This window comes from Sciurus carolinensis, chromosome 6 (genome assembly GCF_902686445.1).
Source record: "Sciurus carolinensis chromosome 6, mSciCar1.2, whole genome shotgun sequence".
In the NCBI taxonomy this organism is placed as follows: Eukaryota; Metazoa; Chordata; class Mammalia; order Rodentia; family Sciuridae; genus Sciurus; species Sciurus carolinensis.
In genome coordinates, this window is record NC_062218.1 from 157,832,675 (window position 1) to 157,856,645 (window position 23,971).

Below are 23,971 nucleotides of genomic sequence, written 5' to 3' on the forward strand. Positions count from 1 at the left end.
CAGGTGCAGGGCCTTCAAGTCCCTGTCCTGGTCCTCACCGAGTGTGGATCGGGCAAGTCAGGGGCCTTCTGAGCATGGGTCTCCTCATCTTTAAATGGGAGTAAGACTTGGGCCTACCCGAAAGGGTGGGTGAACCAAGGCCAGGTTTAGAAGGCACCAGGCAACACTTACTCAGCGGCTGTGGCTCCTGCACCCCCGCGGAGAGCCAGCTGGGCTGTGTTCAGCCCTCTGGACCTGCAGACCTCCCCTGGCCACCTCTGGCCCAAACCAAAATGAGTGCCATTCTCAGGGTCCAAGAAACAGCCTCTGAAAAATGAAGGCAGGGCGCCGCTCGTGGATTTTCTATTTAAGCGTACTGATCCCTAATTATGATCTCAGCAAGACGGAGAGGGCTGGGGACCAGCAGGGGTTGTCGAAGAGCAATTACTTGGCAATTTTCTTTTTTCCAGTGCAAGCAAAGGGAGGGGGAGAAGCGGGACACGGAGGAGCTGGAATTCTCTCCTCCTCCCCTGGCGCGGGGCTTCATGTTCTCCGCAGGGCTGGGCGGCTGCGGTGGAGCAGAATCAGCACTGTCCCTGGAGGACAGGCGGTGGGGAGGCGCCCCAGGACTGGGGGAGGATGGGAGGGATTCGAGTGGGGACTTGTCTCTCTGGCACTTTCCTCCTGCTTGAAAAGTCGCCCCTCCACTTCTGTTCAGCAGATAACCAGAGGGTAGGTGGCTACTTTGGGTTTGCCTTTGTGTTTTGACTTCCAAAGACGGGAGGGCAAGACGCTGCACTGGAGTCGCTCAGGATGCAGGTCCCCGTCTTCTGTAGCAGCATGGAGGAGCCGGAGGACATGGTTTGGGGAAGAGGGCCAGCGCACAGACGCGTGCTACATGACGTCGCCTCATGTGGAACCGCAAAAACTTGATCTCAGACTCAGAATGGAGAGCAGAGTGCTGGGTCACCAGGCTGGGGAGGACAGGACAGAGGGGTCTGCAGGTGCAGAGTCAGCAAGAGGGTATGCACTGGTGCTCTTTTGCCCATTATAATGATGAGAATTAGCAATAATGCAGCATGTATTTCAAGAGAACTCAGGAGGCGGGTTTTTGGATGTTCTCATGGCAAAGGAATGATCAAGCTGAAGGTGATTGCAGGGCTCCTGGCCCTGATGCAGCCATGGCACAGCAGGCACATGTACGGAACGGTGCATTGTACCCCCAGAATGCATTATGAAGTGCTGACCATAAATACAAATAAATAAAGATGCAGGTCCCAAAGTTTCACTGCAGACCTATAGAATCAGTATCTGTCCCATTTGGGGGCTGGGGCAGGGTAGGCTTTGGCATCTGCGTTTGTCGAGTGGTCTGATGCTACTGGTGGACTCTGAAGGTCGAGAGCCTGGATGTGGGCTGCAGCCATCTGGAGCCATTCTGTCTGCGTGGTAGACACACAGGCGTTGATCTTTGGGTCCTTGGGCAACTTGGCTCTATGTCCCTTGGGTGCCTGTGGCCAAAAGCATCGGGAGTGTCAGGTGCAGACAAGGATGCAGGAGATTTGCCCTGTCCTCTGCATGAAACAACCCCAAACAGTGCATTGTCATTTGCAGAGTATCACAGCCAGAGGACTCTAAGCAGCCAATTTCTGAGCATAGGAACAAAGTCACAGTTAAACATCCAGTTCCATCGGTACTGCCAGCAAGATGAACGCAGATGCTCCACTGAACCCCGCCCCCCGAGCTCAGCTGTCACAGCTGCAAACAGAGGATGACAAGGGAACTGGCCTCCTCGAAGGACCGCCTGAGTTCGTAGCATGCACACACAAAACTGCTGATTAGGTGCAGACACCCTGTGCTCTTCCTGCGCTGGGTTTCCTCACTTAATCGTCACTGCCACCCTGTCTGATTAGTATGATTTTGTCCCATTTTACAGAAAAAAGAACTGAGACTCGGACAAAGTAACTGAGGTCCAAGGTTAAAGAAGCAGCAAGGACTGGAGTCCTTGGCTTTTCATGAAATATTGAATGCTCTCTGTGCGCCAGGCTCTATTCTAGGCATTGGGGCTTTTGCGGTACAGGAGGTAGACAAGGTTCTTGGACTCATGGCAATCGCATCTAGTTAGGGGAGATCTGGAACAGAATTGACTGAATTCAGAGCCCGTGGGTCTAACCGCCATGCATCTAGCTGGTGATGGCTCATCCTCACCGATGAGCACCTGACTAGGTAGGAGAAACCCATCAGGGGGGTAGGGCGCTGAAAGAATATGGGAGGCCCAGGAGTAAGTCCTGGCTCTGCCGAGAAGGGCATGTTTCCTGTGGTGCCTTGGGCCCAGGTGAGTGTCCTATACGTCTCCCATCTCTTGTCCCCAGGTCTGGGTCCCTGGACTCTTTACTTACTGCTTAGAGGAGTTCTGACCAGGCCCTCAGATCCTCATTTCCTCTAGGGCAGAAGGAAGACCTCATCTGGCCAGGTGGGCTGATGGTGGGGTTGGGAGCACGGGCTCCCCCTAGTGTGAGGATACGGCATTGCAGAAAATGCCTCTGCCTGGGGCACAGCCGCCGTGATGGAGAGTGTACCCATCGAGGAAGTGGTGGGATCGTGCAAGTCCTGGTCAAAAAGCAGCTGCTCCGTGTTCCCCAGCAGACCTATCTTGGAATGCTCACTCTCTTGAGGGCCTTGACTCTGAACCTGAAATTCCTCCATCTGCGCTGAGGTTCCTGGGGTCTGGACCCTCAGAGTCCTCAGACCTCCCCCTGGAGCCAGCCACCCTCTCTGCCACACCAGGCACACGCTGCTCCACTTACTGGGGCTGCTGGGTCTGGCTTGTGCCCTACTCACCGCCCCTACCCTGGCTGGGGTCATGACAGGAAGGGGTCCTGAGCCCCATTTCCAGGCTCGGCTTCACCCCCTGGAAGCCACCCCACAGTATTTTTGGAGCCACTTAGCATCCTAATGATTAGCCAGTCTGCAACCAGATGCCTGGGCTCTGCTGAGTCAGCAAATGTTGCAGAGCTGCGGGCACAGGCCCCGACTGGTGTCACTTTGACCTCTCAGGGGTGCAGTCTCCTTGTCTGCAAACCAAGGCTCAAAAGTCTGGGGTTGAAAGGGACAAGATTTGGGAAAGTACTTTGGAAAGTATAGAGTGCAAGCCAACGTTCGTATTTTATTATTTTTGAAAGCCCAGAGGTCAGCAAAGATGACTTTTCTTTAGAACTCAAGTGGGTTTTGCCAGAATGTCTTCCCACCAAGTGGTAGGCCTCTTCCTTTCTCAATCTCTCTGCTGCCGTGTGTGTGTGTGTGTGTGTGTGTGTGTGTGTGTGTGTGCACGCGTTGGCGGAAGTGGTGGGAAGTAGTCAGGTGGGGTTTTCCCAGTCACCTGGAGCCCTGAGCACCTGCTTCCTGAATTACGCCAGTTTAGGGACCCATTTGGCTTCTTTTGCAGACCAGTCTGTTCTTCATCAATTCCAACTGGATTTGTGATTCTATTTCTTCCCTCAATTTTCACTTAGAGGGGAAAACATCCTGACAAGTCCCTAGTACAGCCACATGGACGACTTCAAGGAGACCCTCACACATGCACATCCTCAAAGTCCTCTTGCTGTTCCTAGCAACCGAGCCACGCCCCCTGCTCCCTCCTGCGCCTCTGGTGCTCTCCTCCACTCAGGACCTTGCCTCTTTCCACAACACCAAGTTTAGATATTTCCCACCGCTGCCGTCCATCGAGGTGACTTTCAGGACCCCTGCCTCAATAAAGATGACTCCTCCCCAAGAGGAAATCAGGGGTTATATCCCCCTACATTTTTACCTGTTTCTGGACCTTTCTGTTCATAGGGTTGAGAGACAGGAAGGAATGAAGTGGAAAGGGTTCACACCCCCACAGGAGGCCACCAGGGGGCGACCTTGTGATCATTCTGGAAAGGTCTTTGCTCCAGAACTGGAAACATCTTTCCATCTATGGGGCAGGGTCTCAGGAAAGGTGTGTCCTGTGATGGAGTTCACTGACGTTCTGGGATGCAAGACCCAGGATGAAGTCACAGAAGCAAGAGGAGCCTGGAAACGTCCCCTGGGATCATGCTGTCCTATTCTCTGTCCTCCTGCTCTGGAAGTTCTGAGCCCAAGGATAGCCGCTTTCCGGTTCCTGTCCAGGGATAAAGACAGGAGGATCTTACGGGTGTGGTTTGTGGGCCAGGAGGTGGGGTTCCCAGTTATTCAAGACTCAGGATAATTCCACGTGGGTTTAGAACACCCGAAGGGGCTGGTGGTGGGCCTCAGGTTCTTCCTCTGTCCAGGGGGCCCCGTGGTCAGTGTTAGGACATCTATGGCATCACCAGTAACAGCTAGCATTGCCGGAGCACCTGCTCTGTGCTTCCTGACATGCTTATTCACAGACTACGACTGTCGGTTGTTACCCTCATTTTTAGAGAGGGCGAAACTGCTTGCGAGGACTAGTTTGTGTGGAGCCAGGTAGCTAGAAGGTGCAGAAACAGCTCCCAGCCAGCAGACACCGCCACCTCTTAGCAGCCTACCACTGACCCTTCTGTAACAGCCGACAATGTAGAAATCAGACCGTCGCCTCTACTCCAGGTATTCCTCACTATGTTTTCCAACCATATCGCCCACGAGGAAACTGAGACCAACCCAGACGAAAGGGTGTGCTGCTTTGTTCAGGGGAGTGTGAAGATGAAGCCACGCCACAAGCAGAGGTGACCTGGGGCAGGAGGTGTCGAGAAAAGGAGCCAGGGACGCCTCTGCAATGAGCAAGCTCAAGGCCAGATGGAGAAACTGGCCAAAGGTTCCCCAAAGCCTTGGCCTCACCTCAGGCATGGCTGTTGCCTCTTGCCCATCCTGGACACGCCAACTTGCCCTGGGCTTGAGTCCTGTTGATAGCTGAGTTGGTTTCACCAGCTGAAGGTCGGGGCACAGTGACAAGGGCGTGGTTCCTGGGTCCGCAGTGGCTCTGCACCAGAGAACGGAAACAGCTCCCCCAGCTCCTGATCCTGCAAACTGGGCCCGTTTCCTGCCGGCCGGTTAGCTGCATGGGGCCTTCCAGTCCCTCCAGACACTGACGCAGCTACCAAACTGGGGGTGACTATTTAAAGGGATTCTTATTTAACTGACCCAGGCTTCCTCTCTGATCCCCTCCATCAGCTGTCTCCAGGTGCGTTTCTAGATTGATTGCTCTGATTTAGGCCTAGAGATGCCTGAGGTTTGACCTTGGTTCTCTGAAAGTCAAGAAGGTGACCTTCAAGATGGAGGGGGACAGTGAGTCTGGCCTGGCTGTGAATGTGGGGCTCAGCCCCATGGTCTCCATGAATGGATCCCTGGGGCAGGACCAGAATAGTCTGGAAGGGCCCACAGAAGCAAAGGCTCTGGCCACTCATAGTAATTTGCCCCTTTAAAACTTCTGACACCACAAAGAATTCAGAGTCATTTGTGACAATATGTATAGAAAAATGTAAAATCCAAGTGGCCAAAGACTTGAATGGAGTGTGGAAGTTTGTGTAAATACATGAGCCCTCCATTTTCTGACGGGAACAATTAGACTGTTTCCATTTTAACACTCAAAGTCCCATGTCCCTGGAAATCCCTCAGTCCTTGGGAAACTAGAACAGTTGGTCACCCCTCCTATTTAATGCCTACACTGATTCTGATAGGAAGTATCATCTCCAATTTAAAAAAATTAAAAGCCTAGAGAATTAGAATAACTAGGCTATATGCACATACATAACGAGAGATTTTAGTAAATCTTTATCTGTTTTCTGTTACTGCAACACAATACCTGAAACCTGGATATTTATAAAGAAGAGAGGTTTATTTTTATGATTCTGGGAAGCCTAAGAGCATGGCGCCAGCATCCTGCCATAGGCAGCACAAGGCTAGACAGAGCCCGCAGGCTACGTGGGCCTCTCTTCCTCTTCTTAAAAAGCCTCTGATGCCATCTTGGGCCCTACCCTGAGGACCACATTCAATCCTAATCACTTCTAAAAGGCCTCACCTCCAAATGCCATTAACATGTGCATTTGGGAATTAAGTTTCCAGCACGGGCCTGCTGGAGGACGCACTCAAACCAGAGCACGGAGCACTCTGCCTTCAACTCTCCCGGGCTCCCACGCCCTCATTACACACCGTCAGAGTCGCTCTCGCGAGACCCGACGAGACCACAGTTCCAAGCGTGGTTGGGTGAACCGGTTGAAAGAGCGTGGCTGCTAGAACGCCTACAACGCAAGCCGAGGGCGGCGAGGGGGACGCAGGTAGCGGCGGCTTCTGCAAGTCCTACCAGGTAGTGAGCCCTCTGTATCTGCTCCTTCCAAATCCGCAGTTTCCATACCTGTGACTTTAATTATGTACCGAAAAGAAATTTGCTTAGTGCATCTGAACAGAACATGTGCAGACTTGTCCTTGTCATTTTCTCTACATGACAGTGTGTAACTGCTCACAGCGTTCACCTCGTATGAAGTGTTATAAGTTACCCAGAGATGATTTGGAGCTTACAGGAGAGTTTAGGCAAATAGGAAACCATCTTAGAGAGGGGCCTGATATGCTTGGCTTCCGGTATCCATGGGAATCCCCAAAACGAGTACCCGGCCTGGGCCACTGCCTCCCGCCGAAACCACTCTCTTGCTTCCAGAAGGGGTCCAGCGGGCCTGGCCGGCACGGTTCTGCTCCATGCAGACAGCTCCACTAGGAGGAGCAACCCATTCCAGAGCGGAGGCTGCAGAGCTCTGGAGCTTCAGGAACCGACTGGTGGCTAAGATAAGTGGAGGGAGGTCAATTTAATGAAGCGTCTTGGGATGAGATCATCCTGAGCAGCCCTGAGGCGAGAGGAGAGGCCAGTGGACAGTAGGGAGAGAGGCTTCCTTGGGTCGGGGTACGTGAGTCCCCTGTGCTCAAGGCCCCTATGCCAAGAGGAAGCCCACAGTGCAGGTTGGGCAAAGGTCGCTTCTTCCCATAGGCTGTGTTCCTTGTGCCCCACAGTGACCCCTGGAGGTCGGTTGTAGTATTGCTCCCATTTTACGGATGGGGCAACTGAGTCTAGGAGGATATTATTGGAAACGTCAGATACAGGCTCTCTGAAGGGATATCTATTCCAGGAGGATGGGATGGGCAAAAAATGGTCAGAATTTAAAACGATTAATAGGTAAGGACGGAATTTCATTCCATTTGATAAGAAAAAGACTTCTCTTTGACAGAAGGAAGATTGCCCCTGGCACCCCATGGTGAACTACTTTTCCAGGAACTACCTGGACAATCCAGGATGATCTCATCCCAAGACGCTTCATTAAATTGTATCTGCAAAGACCCTTCCCGCCCAGTAAGACCCAATTTCACACTTCCAGGATGTGAACTTGCTCAGGGACGGGGGAGGCTTTGGAGCCTCTGCATGGACCATGGATCACGGACCACTTTGAGAAGACCTGTGGGTGTGCTCAGAGCTAGTGAGAAATGAACTGGCCAGTGAGATTGACGGGGGATAGCAGCTGGGGACAGGCTGGCTGGGAGAGGGGGAGGGGACTGTTCAACCTGGGTCCTCTGGCAGGCTGGATGTGACTGAGACAGAGAACCTGGGGGAAGGCAGCTGAGCCCTGAGTGCTGAGACACAGGGCAAAACGATTGGCTAGGAAAGTCGGAGAAAAACAGCATGGAGAATCAATCTGTACCTAGGAATGGGGACCCGGCCCCGTCATGCACCTTGTGGTACTGTGTTCTGCATCCGTGTCTCTAGAAAGCAGAGGGGAGATTAATCTGTCTTGTAGGACTTTCTGTGGGTCACAGCGGGAGCAGCCAGCACCCACGCTGGTGGCCCTTGTGTCCCATTAAGCCAGTCTTTCTCCATCCATGGTTCCACCGTGGGATTCCCACGGGGAGGCCAGGACGGAGTCAGTTCTCAGCCTGGGGTGCCCGCAGGGACTGAAGATACCCCTGGGCACACATGTAGGTGATTGGTGCTGGGCTGGTATAAAGACCCTGGGCAGTTGGGCACCAGGAACAGAGAGAGCAGCTCCGGGTCCTGTTGCTCTCTTCCCACCTTGGCACTGCAGCCCCTGCCGCTGCTCCCATCTTTCTTGCCAGTTTTGTGGGCGAACCGTGGCCCCGACACCCTGCCCAGCCGGGCCCTGCAGACTCGAGGACGGCAGAGCTTGGGGATCCTGACGCCAGGGGCCCTGCTGTCAGCCCGGTGAGGCTTGGAAAGCCCAGCAAGCAGCGCTGATGGATTGCCCTGCTCCTCACGCACCATTTTCTCGCAATGATAACGGGAGAAGATGCGAACCCCCTGAGGACGCGGAGCTGCGGCCCCAAGAGCAAGGCAGATTCTTCTCTACGGCCCACACTCAAGCAGAACTGATTTTTCTGAGACTTAGAGGAAAAATAAAATCTGATTTAATTCCTAGGAAATGGCTTTTCTCCCCACCTGCGTAAGCTTGTATTTAAATGCTAATATTTGGGGCATGCTGGGAGGCAACATTTATTTTCTTCCTTAGCAGCAACAGGAATCATTTATTTATGAGAATTACAGCTCCTACCTGGTCTCCTGAGCACCTCCCCTCCATTTTTATCTGCCAGTTGGACATTTCTGTCCCTAAGATGTGAAATCTATAACCGTCTCCTCCCCAGACTTGATCTTCCTCTTCCTTCCTTTCCTATTTCTGTTTCTAAAACTGCTGGTGGCTTTTGCCAGACACCCCTCAACTTTCCTCCTGCCAGTCACTTGTCTTGCTGATTCTACCTCTTCCCTCAATCCATCTGCTGGACCCTCCACCTTCCCCTCTGTAAAATGGGCACAGTCGATACTCATTCCCGAATACTTCATGAATTTGCTAGGAGACCTGGATGAGATAATCCAAGTACAACAGTCATCACAGCCTCTAACACACAGTGACCACTCGGTGATATTTTTATAACGACTATGACTCCTGCAGAATCTGCCTTTTCTACTTCAGGGTGGCTCTCTCCGGAACTGGTCAGCAATCTGGAGGTCCCTGCCCTGCAGGTTCTAAAGCACGGAGCGGTCACTGATTCTATTATTGGCATTGAAGGATTTCTGCTCTCCAAAACGCTCCCCTTTATGAATTCCGGGGTTCACAGCTCCAGTGCTTCCTCCTGTTCACCCTCTAAAGAGCAGTTTCCACGCAGGAAAGAATTCTGTCGCATTTGCCAGCGGCCCCAATGCCTGGCACACAATAGGTGCTGAGTAAATCTCTGTCCAGTGGATGGATGAGTAGAAAGGACTTTAGGACTTCAGTGGGCAGCTGGTCTGGGCTGCGGATGAAGCTGCTGACCCGGGAGTCAGGCCTGGCTTCTCTTCTCTGCTCCGGAACCGAGGCTGACTGCAAACCACACGTCTGCTTTGCCAGCAGGCTCTGTCTACAGGGAGAGGGAGGTGCCGCTGTTGGAAGGGGGCTTCCTGCTCCTGCCCACCCCCAGCCGTGCCCCTTTACCCCAGCCGCCACCTGGGCTCCAGGGGCAGCTCTTGGTCCCAGCTTCCAGTACCTTTCATCATTATTCATATTATTTGAATCCCCAGTGTCGAGCTCATCCCACCCTGGAGATCTGGGTCTCAGCCTTACAGGGGCCCTCTGCCCTGGGTATAGGTGCAGGGGATCCCAGCCTGTGTCCTTTGTCCCTCCCCTGGTCCCAGCTCCAGAGGCAACAGCTGCTTTCTGCAGTTCCTCCCTCCATGATTCCTCAGGGTTCCTTTCAGCCATCTGAGGTCCGCTGATGCCTGCCCAGCCACGCACTATAGGAAATTCTCCATTAGAACAGCTGATCTGGGCTGTCTCTTGGCTGGACAGTGGCTGACTCCTTGTCTAGTCATGTCCCTCTCCACCTCCCCTCCCACCCCCATAACCATGGCCATGGGGGGATTTTTTTCAGGGCAAAAGTCTCCATTCTTTCTCCATGATGAGTTTATAATTATAAGGGACAGCTGATTCTAATACTGAAGCCAACTGTATCTCCCTAAAGCTGCCAGTCCCTTTAATTTTGAATCCTGGGAAGGAATCAGATAGATTTCTGTAAATTTTAGAGTCCAAAGTCAAAGGATCTTGGATTCAAGTTCTGTTTAAGCCATGTGGCCATCAAGAAGTTACTTTCCGTGGGGCACGGTGGCGCACACCTGTAATCCCAGTGGCTTGGGAGGCTGAGGCAGGAGGATCATGAGTCCAAAGCCAGCCTCTGCAAAAGTGAGGTGCTAAGCAACTCAGTGAGATCCTGTCTCTAAATAAAACACAAAATAGGGCTGGGGGTGTGGTTCAGTGGTCGAGTGCCCTGAGTTCAATCCCCCATACCCCACACCCCCAAAAAGAAGCTACTTTCCGTCCTGGGCCTCTGTCTCCTCATCCACAGAACAGAACTTTACCAAGACTGCCCCGCAGGGTTCTCACAGTGACCCTCACCTGTGGGAAGGCGCTCAGTGAGTGGCAGTGTCGTCACATGCCCTTTCTGCCTGGGGAGGGACGTTTGCTGTGCTCTTAGCCTGGCACGCAGGAAGTCAGAGCGTGGTCCAGGCCTGGATACCATCTGCGGCCCCCATCTGCCCATCCTGCTCCCCCTGGAACTGGGGGTAAAGATTCCTGTCAACTGTTTCAGGAGAGAGCGAGCCAGGCTCCTCGAGTTCCTCTGATGTTACACCTCTGCAACACCAGTTGTCACAGGACTGCTGCAGGCCTCCATCCCTGCGCTACCGGAGGACCCCGCTCCTTGCGTGCAGAGCAGCTCCTTCCTTGGGCAGAGAACAAGTCTTCGATGTGTTTTCCATGGATCTGGTCCTGCAGCAACTTGCCTTCCTCTCTAGGAATGTGCCTTCCTCTGGGATATTGCTGTGTGATGTTTTGGTTATGGCTGACCCTCTCTGGCCCTGACTCATTAGTCTAAGACCAGGAGTTCAAACACACGTGACCTTGTGGAGATCAGAGAAGAATCCAAAATGCAGAGTCTGAGTTGCTGCCAGGGGAGATCATGGTGAAGGCTGACCCTAGGAATTCCGTTCACCGTGAAATTCAGCCTACACGCCCTCTATTTCCGCCCACTTTCCCTATACTGGTTTTGTTTCCACTACTGAATTATTTTCCACTCTCTACAGGCTCTGTGTCCTCCGTCATCTTTGCCCCTTCTGGGATGCCCTGTTGCTTGCTGACAGGGGCACTGGTTTCCGTGAAGACAAATACTGTCCCAAGTCCCTCGGAGCCCTGCTCAACCTTCCCACAGGGCAGGCCAGCCCCAGGTGTTCAGAATCCGGATGGAGGGGCGTCTTTGTTCAGCGGTGTGGGTGTGTGAGTTGTTCTGGGGACAGGAGCAGCGGTGGCAGTAACAGCGGTGAGGGCAGGGTCAGTAGAAGGAGCAGGGATAACCTTTACCACTGACGTGTGGTGACAGCCTCTGCCAGGCGCTGCTGTGTCATCAATTTCTTTATTCCTCCCCCAAGCCCAAGAGGTAGGGCTGTTGGTGATGGCTAATCTTGGACGTCGACCTGACTGGAGCGGGAGAGACCCAGAAAATCTGTAAAGCACACCAGTGCGTGCGTTTCTGAGGGTGGGTCCAGAGATGATTGGCATGTGGCTCAGCCAACAGGGGGAAGGTCCGCCCTGAATGTGGGTGCACCGACCAATGGGCTGGGGTGGCGGAAAGTTGAAGGGGAAACCTGGACCTGCGCGCAAACTCAGTCGTTGAGCGGCGGGATTCCGCTAGGGCAGGTGGGGTGCTTGCTGCCGCCAGTCCCGAGGCCGTCGGACTCAAGCCTCCTCTGCCTTTGAACTGGAGCTCTTACCGGCTTTTTAACACACTGGAGCTCAACTATTTGACAGGTGAACAAAAGACCAAGTGCCAGATACCGTGTGAGGTTCCACGGGGACCCTCGCCACCTCGCGCAGTGAGCAGTGCCGCCGTAAGGCGTCGAGCATAGTGGGGTGTTTTCTGCCAGAGCCACTGGGGACCGAGGGACTCATCCCACCTTGGCCAAGCTCGGGGCTTCGGGGCTCGGCTCGGGGCCCGTCTCCCAGGCCTCTGCCTGGAGCCGAATGCGCCGTCGCGCCGAGGACGGTGGCTTCGAGGTTCACTTCCACGGGGCTCCCGGAGACGGGCAGAACCCCACAGCCTGGTGCATGCCGTCCGGCCCGTCTGGCCTTTTGCCCACCCGGGTCTCCACTCGGCCTTCCTCTTGAACAGCCAGAGCAGCGGGTCACAGCAGGAAGGTGATGGACAGAGGAAGACTCGCCCAGAGCGCGGCTCCGCTGCGTGAAGTTGGTCTCCAAGGCTGCCCTTCCCACGCAGCCGCAGTGCGTCCTCAGGTGGCGCCCTGGGCCGTGGCCCACCGGGACCTTCTGACTCACCAGAGGAAGCAAAACCGGGCTGGAGTGGGGGCTGAGATGTCCCCTGAGGCCCCACCCGCCACACAGTCCTGGGACTGGATACCAGCCCAGCTCTTACGGAGCCCCCGTGGGAGCCTCGGCCGCAGGACCTTGCAAGTCACTGGTGAGGGGTGGCGTCGTCCTCAGAGTCGGAATCTCCACCCCGGGTGGGCCCCTTTTCTGAGCGGCGCTGTCTCAGTCAAGACAAGCCTGACTGCCTCCCCTGCCATCCCGACGAGGCAGAGCAGACTCATGCCTGCTCTGCAGGGCGGAAGCTGGAACCGAGCACTTGGCTTGGAGTCGGGCACCTGCAGCGAGGACAGGGCGTAGGCAGCTCTGGCCATCCCCACGCAGGGAGGAGGCCACACCTGCTGGTTACGTGGAGGCTGTGGTCGGGTGCCGCAGTCTGTCTCCGACCGTCTGTCCAGTACGCACAGGACAGCTCCCCAGGGACTCCCCACTCAGCCGGTTCCCCGTGATGCAAACCAGGACACGCCAGGGCTGCCTGCGAACTTTCCACTGAGCAGAGCGAGCGGCCCTGCCCTGGGCGGGGAGTTCTCCCAGGTCCTGATCCGGGCGCAGAGGACGGATCTGTGAGGTTAGCCGGGAAGGCAGGAGCGGGAGAGCGAGCGAGGGAGGTTTCCGCGTGGCAGTCCCCTCCCTCTGACTGGAGTATTAATTGCCACATTACTGCTGCCACGCTCGAAAGACCGTCAGCAAAGCCGGGAGGGCTCGGCTCCTCCTCCGGCTCTGCTCGATTTCACTCTCCTCCTCCGCTCCGTGAGCGCCTGGAGCCCGGGCAGTGCCGTCCGGGCCCCGCATCCCGAGGTCCTCCCGTGGTGAGGACTTGAGTGGACAGTAGCAGTGGGTGGAGAGAGGGGAGGGTTCGCCCCGCAGGCTCTCTGGATGCAGAAGCCGGACCTGCTGCAGAGGCAGCTCTGCTCTTCCTGGTGCCTGGTTTCTGGGGTGCCCGCGCCTCTCAGGATTCACTTAGGCAGCCTGCGAGTTCCAGGGGCACTCCGGGAGGGTGCTGTCCCTTCTGGGTGCCCACGGCAGAGCCTGCCTCCCCTCTGTCACCATGAGCGGCTGCTCCAAAAGATGCAAGCTCGGCTTCGTGAAATTTGCCCAGACCATCTTTAAGCTCATCACCGGGACCCTCAGCAAAGGTAGGGACCCTGGCTTTGACTCTTGTTCTGTCTTGATGGGGTCTGACCGGTAACACTGCCTCGGTGTGGCAAGTGTAGCCGTTCTGGTGTGCCCGGTGCTCGGAGGAAATCGGCGGCTGGATCCGAGTTGCTGACAACCTGGGTTCTGGCTCTGTGCGGGTGGGCACCCTGCCAGGGAGCTCAGCTGGTTATAATTGCCTGGAACTTTGGAAATGGAGTTGGTGGTGTGTGGCCGATTGGTTAAGGGAAGGCAGAGAACAGAACCCTTTCCAGAGCAGGGGAAGCGGCTGAGCGTGACTGGAGTTTCAAGAAGTTACCCAGGGAGTGTTGTGTCTTGTTGATAAGGGAGATTTGATGCAGTGGGCTGTGAGCAGGTCTGCAGCGCGCAGACCCTGGAGGAGGCAGCTGGAGGGGCCTGGGGCTGGAATCCACTCGGCTCCGGTGAATCCAGACTGTCAGCTCTGCAGTCACGTGCCAAGACCTTTCTCTTGGGTCCAGGGTCCTGGGCTTCTGGGACTTTGGTCATCAGTCTGTCTGCCTTTTTGGATCCCTGTGCCTCCCTCTGTCCTGCCTGAGCTCATGTCCGGTTTTCCTGCTTCTCCGAGCACTGGAGTGGCAGGGAGTTTGCAGCTTAACTCTGCAGGCAGCTCGGGAGGGGTGGCTGGGGACCTGTCTGTGCATCATCAGCCCCACAGGGGGCCCACTGCCCCCTGCAAAAGGAGCCAGCTTCTCAAGGACCCCATTTTATATTCTGTACAAGGGAGGCTCGGCCACTCGCAGAGACTCAGGCAAACTTTCTAAGAGATAAATTTAAAGGGAGAGCAGCAGGATGATGAGGTTCCATTGACTGAAAAAATGTCTTTAAATATTCATGCCCTCTTTCAGGAAGAATGAGTCGTTTTGGGGGGAGAGGCACCGGAAGCAGCAGGCAGAATATTCAGGAAAGGAGGCCCAGAAACCCTTGATTGGAATTTGAAAAATAGCAGTGAGAGAAGATGAAGCTTCGGGTGGCAGCTCTCCTGACAGGGCTCAGGGACCCGACCGCCCAGTGGCTCAGCCCCGTGTGAACTGAGCGGCAGGCGTGGGTGGGGATGGCAAGGTCTCACTTACTTCCTTTCTGGGCCTTTGTGGCGCTCCTGTTCTTTCCCTGCTGTCCTTCTGAACTAGGGAGTCCTGTCCCTGGTGGATACACAGGTGGACTGGACATCCAGTCATGCGGGGTCAGGCTGCCTGGCCTGAATTACTGGAGGCCTGGCAAGGGGAGGACAGGAGGCGAGGGGATGTGGTGGCAGAGGCGCTGAGTGGCTTCACTTCCTGGGGGAGGAGAGAGCAGCGGGGAGAGGGGGTTCCATGGTGCTTCCAGTTCATCCTCAGTGACAAGCGAGGACTTTCTTCCTGGGTCACTGGTACCAAGACCGCAGGGGATGAGGGGTGACAGGCAGCATCCTCCAGTCCCTGCCTCCTGGAAGTCCACCGAAAAGAGCTTTGGTCTCTGTGGGGAGACTCTGGCGCTGCTACCTAGGCAAGCCACAGCCTCCCTGAGCCTTGGTTTTCCCATCTGTAGTCTGCGTCCTTGACATCCTGCCTGTCTTCCTCTGGAAAGCGCTGGGAGGGTCCGAGGAAGGACCGCCATGGGATCCTTCCCTGAGGGTGTGGGAGTGTGTTGCAGATGTGAGGGAGGGTCAGAGGCAGAGACGCGAGGGTCTCCCATTGCCCCTGCAGGGCCAGGGCCAGCAGCTCTTCCATTTAACGGACGGCAGGTGGGTCGTACCCCAGTCAGCATCAAAGAATCCCAGAAGGGGCATTAGGCAACAGGAAGGGCGAGTGTGAGAAAGCAGTCGACAGGAGGAGAGTGTGTGCAGAGGGTGTGTGTGTGTAAGAGGGACACGGCAGCTAGACAGCAGAGGTGGCTGTTGAACAAACACATGAAGGTATCTTCTACATATTCGCCTGTGCTCGTTGGCGCAGCGTTTATTTATTGAGCACCTCCTGCATGCGGCTCATCCTGAGGCTCTGGACACGTGGGTCACAGACAGAAGCCCTCTACCAAGCGGCATGCAGTCCTCAGGGCACAGTCCTAACACACAGGTTCCAATCAGGACACCACCATCACAGGAGTGCTGGGATGCAGGGAAGCTTGGTGCCTCACAAGCACCGTTCCTGGGCAGACTGGGCCTCCTCCAAAATAGAGCATCTGAGCCCAGATGAGGAGTCGGGAGGGGAGGCTGGCCAGGCGCTTGGTATGTGGGCCTCTGCAGAAAATCAGCTGGAGAGGCAGGAGGGCTCCCCCCCCCCCCCCCCCACAATCCCAGAAACTAAGATCCACATGACACACAAGGGGCTCCATGGGGACCGACACTGGGGACAGAGTGACTGCCTGGCCTTGTTCTGACCTGCTTCAGAATGGAGTTCTCTGCAGCCAGAGCTCAGGGCGGCAGCTTGCGCAGGCAGCAGGAACGGGGCATGTCTGGCTGTATCTGTGCCGGTGGCCTCACGCTGCCGAGAGGACCCGGTGTTTACACAGTCCTGGCTCCGCGCCAGGCACGCGCAGGGTAACTGGTGTTCTGCCCAACCCAGGTGTCTGCTAAATATTTGTTAAATAAATGATAACCACGGGAGCAGGGCCAGGCCTGGAGCTGAGCACGGTCTTCACAGAGACTTTCGAACGTGCAGACCTCCCTGGGTGGATTTAGATCCCGCCCTGCATGGACACAGCATGATCGCTTAATGGTTTCTGGCTTGAATCGTGATTTCCTTTATCCATTATTCATTGCGCCGAGTTCTAGATGTGCAAGAATCCAGCCCACCAGAATGCAAGTTCTCTCTGTCCCTGTAGGGACGGGAATGCAGAGTGTTGTCCCAGGCACCTCTTTCTGGTCCTGGGAACAACCTGTTCTCTTCACCTGCCTTGGGACTACTTGAGGGACAGGGGTGGCTGGAGACCACAGCTTCCTCCCCATTCTGCCCCTTAGGGCACTTGGTCTTGGTCTAAAGGGCCTGGTGGCCCCGATTCTCATCGGTGCCCCACTGCAGCGATGGGTAGTTCAGGTTCCTGCACAAGCACACGTCTCTCCAGCTGGGAGCCTTTCTTTCTTAGTCTGGACGACCACTGGTGACCCTTGTTCCTCTAGGAGCACAGGTGGTAAAGCTGTCGTCCCCACTAGTCTAAGCTCTGGGAACGTGACCAGGGACACTTCTCTCACACCGTAGCCGGAGCTACCAGTACAGACCTGAGCCCAGGGTAGGAGCTTCGCCGAGGGTCTAAGCGAAAGAAACACCACATCCAGACGCCAGCCGGCGGGCACTCTGAGATGCCAGATCCGGGAGCTCTCAGGAGGCCCCCGCGCCTGCCCCCACTCAGCGCATGCTGTCTGGGTCCTGTTCAGGTGCAGGAGCTGGGTCTGTTGCCAGAGGGTGAGGTGGCAGCCATGCAGAGCCTTTGGAACTCTGCCTGAGCTTCCCTAGGGCCTACATTGTCCCCAGGAGGGGCAGCTGGGTGGGCAGGCCCCTGGCACCCCACTCAGACCACCTCAGCTCCGTTTTGATTTCTTTTACATACAGGATTTCTCTCCAATTGAAAGAGTTTCTTTTGCTTAAAAAAAAAATAAAAAAGAAGAAGAAGAAAGGAAAAGAGAGATAGAAAGTCTGCAATGAACTCAAAGGCAGGAGGCGTCCCTGGTGGCCAGCCTAGGACATCCCAGGGTCCTCCACACACTGGAAAGGCCGGGTCCATCCCCTCTCTGGTCCGTTTCCTACTCAGTGAAATGGGACCATGGTACCCTTCTTACAGGATCACACCAGATGGTGTCTCTAAAGCTACCTGCCTCTGAGCCTCTGTACTCAGTGAATGTCCCTAATGGGACGGTGAGCATTAGCTGGCACTCTCAGGGTTGTGAGCCCTCAGGGCAGGCCCTGCCCCTGCTCCTTGCTGGCTTCATCATGTCCAGTGCAGACTCAGAGAGGCCAGCACTCTACCCCACCCTGCCACCCAGTGACTGGATGACGTCACACTACTACCCACCTTGCTGTCCTGAGGGCCTGCTGGAGCCCAGACACGAGACACAGCTGAGCCTGTCCGTTATCTGGTTCCCTGGTCAGGAGGTCGGAGCCTGACTCCAGAGCCAGGCCCTCACCTGCTCTTTGGCTGGGAAGCCGAGTCCCTGACTTGGATCCTGGGGAACGGGGGCTCTAGGGCTCCCATCTCTCCATCTGCCCAGCCAGCGACCCAGCTCCCTCACAGGGAACTGCAGGCCAGCAGTTGTGCAGGCTGCTCTCTGGCTGGGGAGGCTTGAAGTCATCTCCTCTGCACACTGGGAATAAATCTGTTGCCCCAGGCGCAGAGAGCAAAGCCAAAGTAAGCAGGAGGGAGGAGGCGAGTCCAGGAGCGCTGCTGGCCTCGTCCCGGCCACCCGCGAGGCTCTGGGCCGGAGGGGAATGAGGGGCTGAGACCTATGTCAAGGACAAGGCCCTGGAGCTTCAGTGCCGCACCCCTCGACCCACGGTGTTCCCCTCCCCACAAGGCAGGACCAGGACCTGGCTACAGACCTGTCCGAGACACACCGTACCTCCTGTGGCCTCTGCATCTGCTCGAGGTCCTCAAGAGGCTGACCTGGACCCGGGGTGGGCTGTGCCTTCCGCTGGACAGGCTTGGGTCCCAGCTCTGCTATCTGTCAGCTGCGAGGCCAGTCACTTACATGTGCTCCCCGAGTCAAGGTCCCCACTCCTTTTGTTGGAGATAACAGTGACAAAGACCGCACAGGGGTGCTTTTTCATGTGATGGGGATCATGCGAGTAAGGGCTGGCCGCTGGTGGGGCAGATGCCCAGCCTGCCCTGCAGGGGGCGGGGAGAGGCCTCCCTGCTGTGCTGGGCCCAGGCCACCTCCCTCGCCTCAGGGTCCCAGAGGGTGACAAGGCCTGGTTTAAAGAAGAGCTGTATGGGGAAAGGGAACACTCCAGAGGCCAAGGTCAGCAAGACAGCCACGCCCCAGAGACCCTGTCACCTCTCACATAGGCACATGGGGGTCAAGGTGCCTTTTGGGTATGAAAGAAGGACCCTCCACCACAGCTCTCCCTTCTTCCCGGGCAGCCGTGAGAAGTGGTCCTGACCTTGAGGAAAGGTGCCAGGTTTGGGGCTCTAGGAGGTCTAGCGTTGAGGAACCAACTGGAGGTTGCCTGGGAAAGCACTGACCTTCGCCCCGGAGACCTTGGGACCTGCAAGATGGCGCCAAAGGGAAGACACCACCCATCCCGTGGACAGCTCAGGTTGGGCCGTGTCCCTTGCTGAGGAAGGGATGTCCTCACCACCCCGAGTCATGCTAGCTCACTGTCCTGGCTGTGTAGGACGAGCCAGCTGTGAAATCATGTCAGCACAGCCTCAGCCCTGCATCCCGGAACTCTCCGGAGAGCCAGCACCCTGCCATGGGCAGAAAGCTCGGCCACCAGGGCTCCTGGATCCATACCTGCCTCTCGGGTCCCGGGTCAGATTGGCTCCCAGGCCCAGGAGCCCTCAGGCCAGCCTGCTGGTCTCTCCGTCCTCACCCCTGGTAACAGGCCCCTCCCCGCCTGGTCCATTTGTGCAGGTGCTTGCTCTCTGGGGTCTCCTAGTCCTGCCCAGGGGAAGGGAGGGAAGTCGGACCTCAGGAATGATTCGTTCAGGGCTGCTTATCCCAGCACTTCTGCACAGATACCTATTAACTTCGGCACCACGAGGGAGCGGCTAGTTTGTTCCAGATTAAAAGTAGCTGGAATTAGGTCCCCAGCAGGCAGGAGGGTACCGTGCGCTTCGGCTCCATGGCACAGGGAGGAGAGAAGCACCTCAGGTTCTAAGCAACCCCTGAGGCCGAGGCCCCTGGCCCTCCTGCGGGGACTCTCGTGGTCCCCGGGCCTCTAGGGACACAGTCTTCTCTGGGATGTCTCTCTACCAGACCCCAGGTCCTGAGTCCCTGAGAGCTGTTGATTCCCGGAGGTCGATGATGTGAAGTAGCCCAGGAGCTGGAACGAAAGGTCCAGGGAGGACAGCACAGACTGGAGCCAGCCAGACGCGGCCTTGAAACCCCGCAGACGCACCTGCAAACCCTACAGGCAAGCAGGACACCTGTCACTCCCCATCTTGAGTCTGTGCCCTCTGCTGCAGAATGGGGACAATACTCCCACATCACAAGGCTACAGGAGATGGAGGGAGATGGCACATGGGACGCCGAGTACCTGGCACTTAACTACTGCGGGTAGAAGCCGAGCTTCCTGCCTTCCTCTTCCTCTCATGTGCTTCAGCTTGGACTTGCAGCCAGAAGCGGTCAAGACAAAAGAAGCGAGGTCACCCGGTCCCATCTTCCTGGCCCCTCTCTAGATGCACTGCCCCTCCCAGTTGCTCAGCTACTGCCAGTCACTTCAGTGACAGGCTCTGTAATTGAGGATTTGTCAACAGCTGAAAGCGTCCCTTGTATCTAGTGGTCTGTGGATTTATTGGCCATCTCCGCCCCTGGAAAAGCAAGCCACGCAAAGACACCGGCTGTGCGTGGGTGTCCACGGGGCCTCAGGCGCCTGCAGCCGTGAATGCTGAACTTCCCTGCCCTGCCTCTTTTCGAGGCCTGGTGTTTGTCTGGTTAGCTTTGAGACCTCCCACTCCCATCTCCCTCTTCTGAATTGCGGTGGCTAGAGTTTGATGGAAGTGACCAGCCAGAGTGATGTTGACAAGATGAGGGGTCGGTACAAGCAAGACCAAGGACCTAGTCCCTGTTCCCATTCCAATTTTCTCCTTCTCCACCCAGGCATTAGCCTCTTGGAAGCCTGCACTGCCCATCCATGCAGCTGGCCATTATGGTGCCTGCCCAGGTGTCCTAGAAACTCAGGGAAGGTCAGCTTCTTCTTCCCACCCAGTATGGAGAACAGGAGGGAGGACCCAGCAGCTAATGGCCCCATAGAAGGGCAGGGAGCGGTGGAGGAAGCAGAGACGAGGAAACTACACAGCTCCCCAGGCCAGCAGGAGAAAGGGAGGAGGGGCCCAGGAAGAGCCCGGAGGGAGGTGGTCAGCGTCACCGGTGAGCACCTCCCTGTGCCCCTCACAGATGAGCAGGATGAGGGCAGCAGAAAGGCCCTCTCCCTGCAGGATGAGGGCGGAGGTCCGTGAACACAGGCCAACCCATCCTTTCTGGCTGAAGCCACTGAGCCCCTGTCGTGTTCCTGGAGGTACGCGGAGCCGCAGCTTTGGCGCCAGACCTGGCTTCGAGTCCAGATCCTTACTTCTGCTTCCTTAGTCCATCCCGGCTGCTGTAACTGAAGTCCCTAGACTGGGTGGCTTACAAACAACGAAAAGTTATTTCTGGAACACTCCTGGAAACTAGAAGTCCCTGATCTGGTGCCAGCATGGCTGGGTCCGTCCCTCCTGCGTTCTCCCATGGAGGGAGCAAGCTAGCCATCTGGCCTTTTCATAAGGCCACCAGTCCTACTGCTGAGGCTCCACCTTCATGCCCTAATCACCTCCGAATACCACCATCATGGGGGAGAGGACTTCAACACACAAACTGGGGGCACGAGCTATTAGTCTGTTGCACAGAGCAAGCGGCTTCCCTTCACTGAGCCTCTGTGTCCTTATCCTTGAAATAGAGGAATTGCTGATTCCAGGATCCCTCCAGCTCTGCATTTTGAAGTTCCATAACCATCCATCCAGCTCCACTCACTCACCCACAGTGTGACCCACACTGCCCACCCTCCACCACCAGCATGGCATCTAACATGCACCAGAACCCTAGAGGCGCAGACCCGAACTGCAGAAAGAGGAAGGATCTGGCTTGGAGGCGGTTAGCCAGCAAGACACAAAGCCAGAACTGGAGTCCTGGGCTGTCTCCAAGTCGCAGACCCCCCGCCCCACTCCCCCATCACACTGGTTTAAAATTAGACTTGGGGTAGGGAAACAAAGGCCATACCTTCCCAGCTGGCCAAGAGGCGACACGTACGCTCGCTTCAGAAATCCAGGCTTCAAGGCCTCCGTCGGGATGAAAGAAGCGCAATTCAGGAGAAGCCCCCCTGAAACCTGAGCTCCCAATTCACACCCCAAACCATTGCCTCAAGCACAAAAGCCAGTCCTGTGCCTCCTAAAAGCCAGTGCAGTCCTCAAGGAACATCTGTGACCGTATTTCCACTTGTGTTTCCAGTCTGGCTGACTTTCGCTTCTAGCAAGATGAGGTTGTTGGAGGCAGAGAACTGGGCTAGAAGATGTGATTCTTGGGCTTGGATCTCAGAGACTGGGGTTAGCCTACCCCAATTTTCTTTCTGTAATCTTTTCATTAACCTGGGCCAGTTTGAGTGACATTTGCTAACCATCTGTTCTTGGCAGGCTGAGCCAGGCCCAGGCTTGCTGCTCAGTGTCTGCAAACATCAGCTTGGAACCAGCTGTCACTCAGAGCCGGGGATGGGTCTCAGCCATGAGGCGTATTGGATTGCAGAATGGTTCACAGCATCCTGGTACTGATTAACTGCCCACACTGCCCGGGTCCAGAAGCATTCCTGGTGCAACAGGAACCACGTGAACAATGATAACTGCCACTTCCCGTTGAATGCTGCTCATTGGCTGGGGCAAAATTGCGATCCCCACATTGAGTCCAGTTCTGTCCGTGTGGATTACCTACTCCTATCCCCAACCTGAGGCTTGGAGAGTTTGAACACTTGCCGAGGTCACACACAAAGCAGACTCCTAAGAACACATGCTAAAGGAACACTCGGTCAAATCCATCAGCACCATCACCTTCTGCTGAGGACTGAGCTGGTCCCCCTAAATCCATATGTTAAAGTCCTAACGCCCAATGTGATTATATTTGGAAGTAGGGCCTTGAGAGAGGTAAAGTTAAATCAGGTCTTAGGGTGGGTCCCCAATCCCATAGGACTGATGGCCTTATAAGAAGAGGGAGAAACAGCAGGGACTGCAAGACAGGAAGAGTCCATGTGAGCACACAGTGAGGAGGCGGCCACCTGCAGCCAAGGAGAGAGGCTTCAGCACGTGCCAGTCTGCCAGCACCTTGACCTTGGACCTCTGGCCTCTGGAACTGTGCAAAATTAATTTGTGACTGAAGGTGCCTGACTTGTGTGCTCTGTCCTGCAGCCCTGGCAGGTTGATACAGCCTGCAGACAGTTCCCAGGTCCATATTTTTATTCTGATAGCTATAGAGAACATTCAGCTGACTACTTGAACCATTTCTAAGTGTACCTTTAAACACATTCATGTGCTGGGCAGCCTTGGCCACTACCCGCATCAAGAACGTTCTTCCTTTCACAAAACTGAACCTCTACAGATGACAGCCCCCCAGCGTTCCCTCCCCTGGCCCCTGCCCCCGACTTTCTATCTCTGACACTTGGACCCTTCCAGGACCTCATGTAAGTGGGATTGTGAACAGAGCCCGAACGTCAGCATCCAGCTTGGCTTGCTTAACGTCATATTTCCAAGGTGCATCCGTGTTGTAGCCTGCGCCAGAATCCCGTTCCTTTTCAAGGAAAGATGGAAGGTTCCATTGTATGGCCACATCACGATGTGTTTATCAGTTCATCCACGGGTGGGCCATTCCCATGTTTTTAAAGGGCAAAGTAGATCGCATCATCCGTGTGCTGGAAGCTGTCCCCTGTGGATTCTTGGCATCTTTGAGTCAAGTGCAGACTCGCATTGCATGGCCTGTCCTCTGCGTTTTCCTTCCCTTCCTCTTGTTTCCTCCTCCCTCTCCCCATCCCAGACCAGGTGGCACACCCCAAACCCCAGGCCATGTCCTTGCAGGAACAGGCTCCTTCAGCCTCAGGGTGCTCACTCCTGTTCCCTGGGTCTGGGCGCTGGGCGCCTCCTGGGGATCTCCCCTGAGCCTCTCTGCCCTTCCATCACACCCCACCCCTCCCTCCCCCGCGCCACCCCACTTCCGCCTTCCTGGTGCCTGACACTGCCCTGTTTTCCTGCCTAGCGCTTCTGCTCCTGTGACTACATTACATGCATATACACTTGGTTTTGTTTTTAATTATTGAAATTCTATGTATTTAAGGTAAAGAGTGATATTTTGATACTCAGATACATAGTGAACTGATTATTTCGGTCAAGCTAATTTGCAAACACCTCTCTTCCCACTTCTCCCTTTGCATGTGTTGAGAATTCCTGAGATCTTCTCTCAGCCGATTTCCAGCAGGTAGTGCAGCATTTTCACTGTGGCCCCTGCAGTACGTTAGGTCTCTGGAACCTGCTTATTCCCAGCGTCTCCCTGTTACTCCCACGGATATGATCCAGCTCGTCCCCTGAAAGTCCAGCTTGGCCAGGGCAGGGACTTTGTTCAGGTTATTGCTGCTTCCTCAGCACAAAACCAAGGCCTGGCACATAGTAGGTCCTCGGTGGGAACTGAGAGTTTGACCAGCTGATGAGAAGCCTGGGGCCCTGGGAAGGCCACCCAGCAAGCCAGAGGCAAAGCTGGCCCTTGAATCTGGGCCTCCAGGCCTTCTCTCCACTCCGGGCACGCTCTG

General features: G+C 55.6%; 1 protein-coding gene across 2 annotated transcripts in view; it reads left to right on the top strand.

The window, feature by feature from the left end:
- Positions 1 to 12,797: 12,797 nt before the first annotated feature.
- Positions 12,798 to 23,971, top strand: part of Kcnip1 (potassium voltage-gated channel interacting protein 1) — a 308,710-nt gene continuing 297,536 nt past the window's right edge. Inside the window, exon 1 of one of the 2 annotated variants that reach the window (XM_047555181.1) lies at positions 12,798 to 13,489. In XM_047555181.1, the coding sequence (XP_047411137.1) occupies positions 13,402 to 13,489 (88 nt within the window). In that variant the 5' untranslated portion in view covers positions 12,798 to 13,401. The remainder of the gene's footprint in view (positions 13,490 to 23,971) is intronic. The other variant, XM_047555183.1, reaches the window with a different exon arrangement.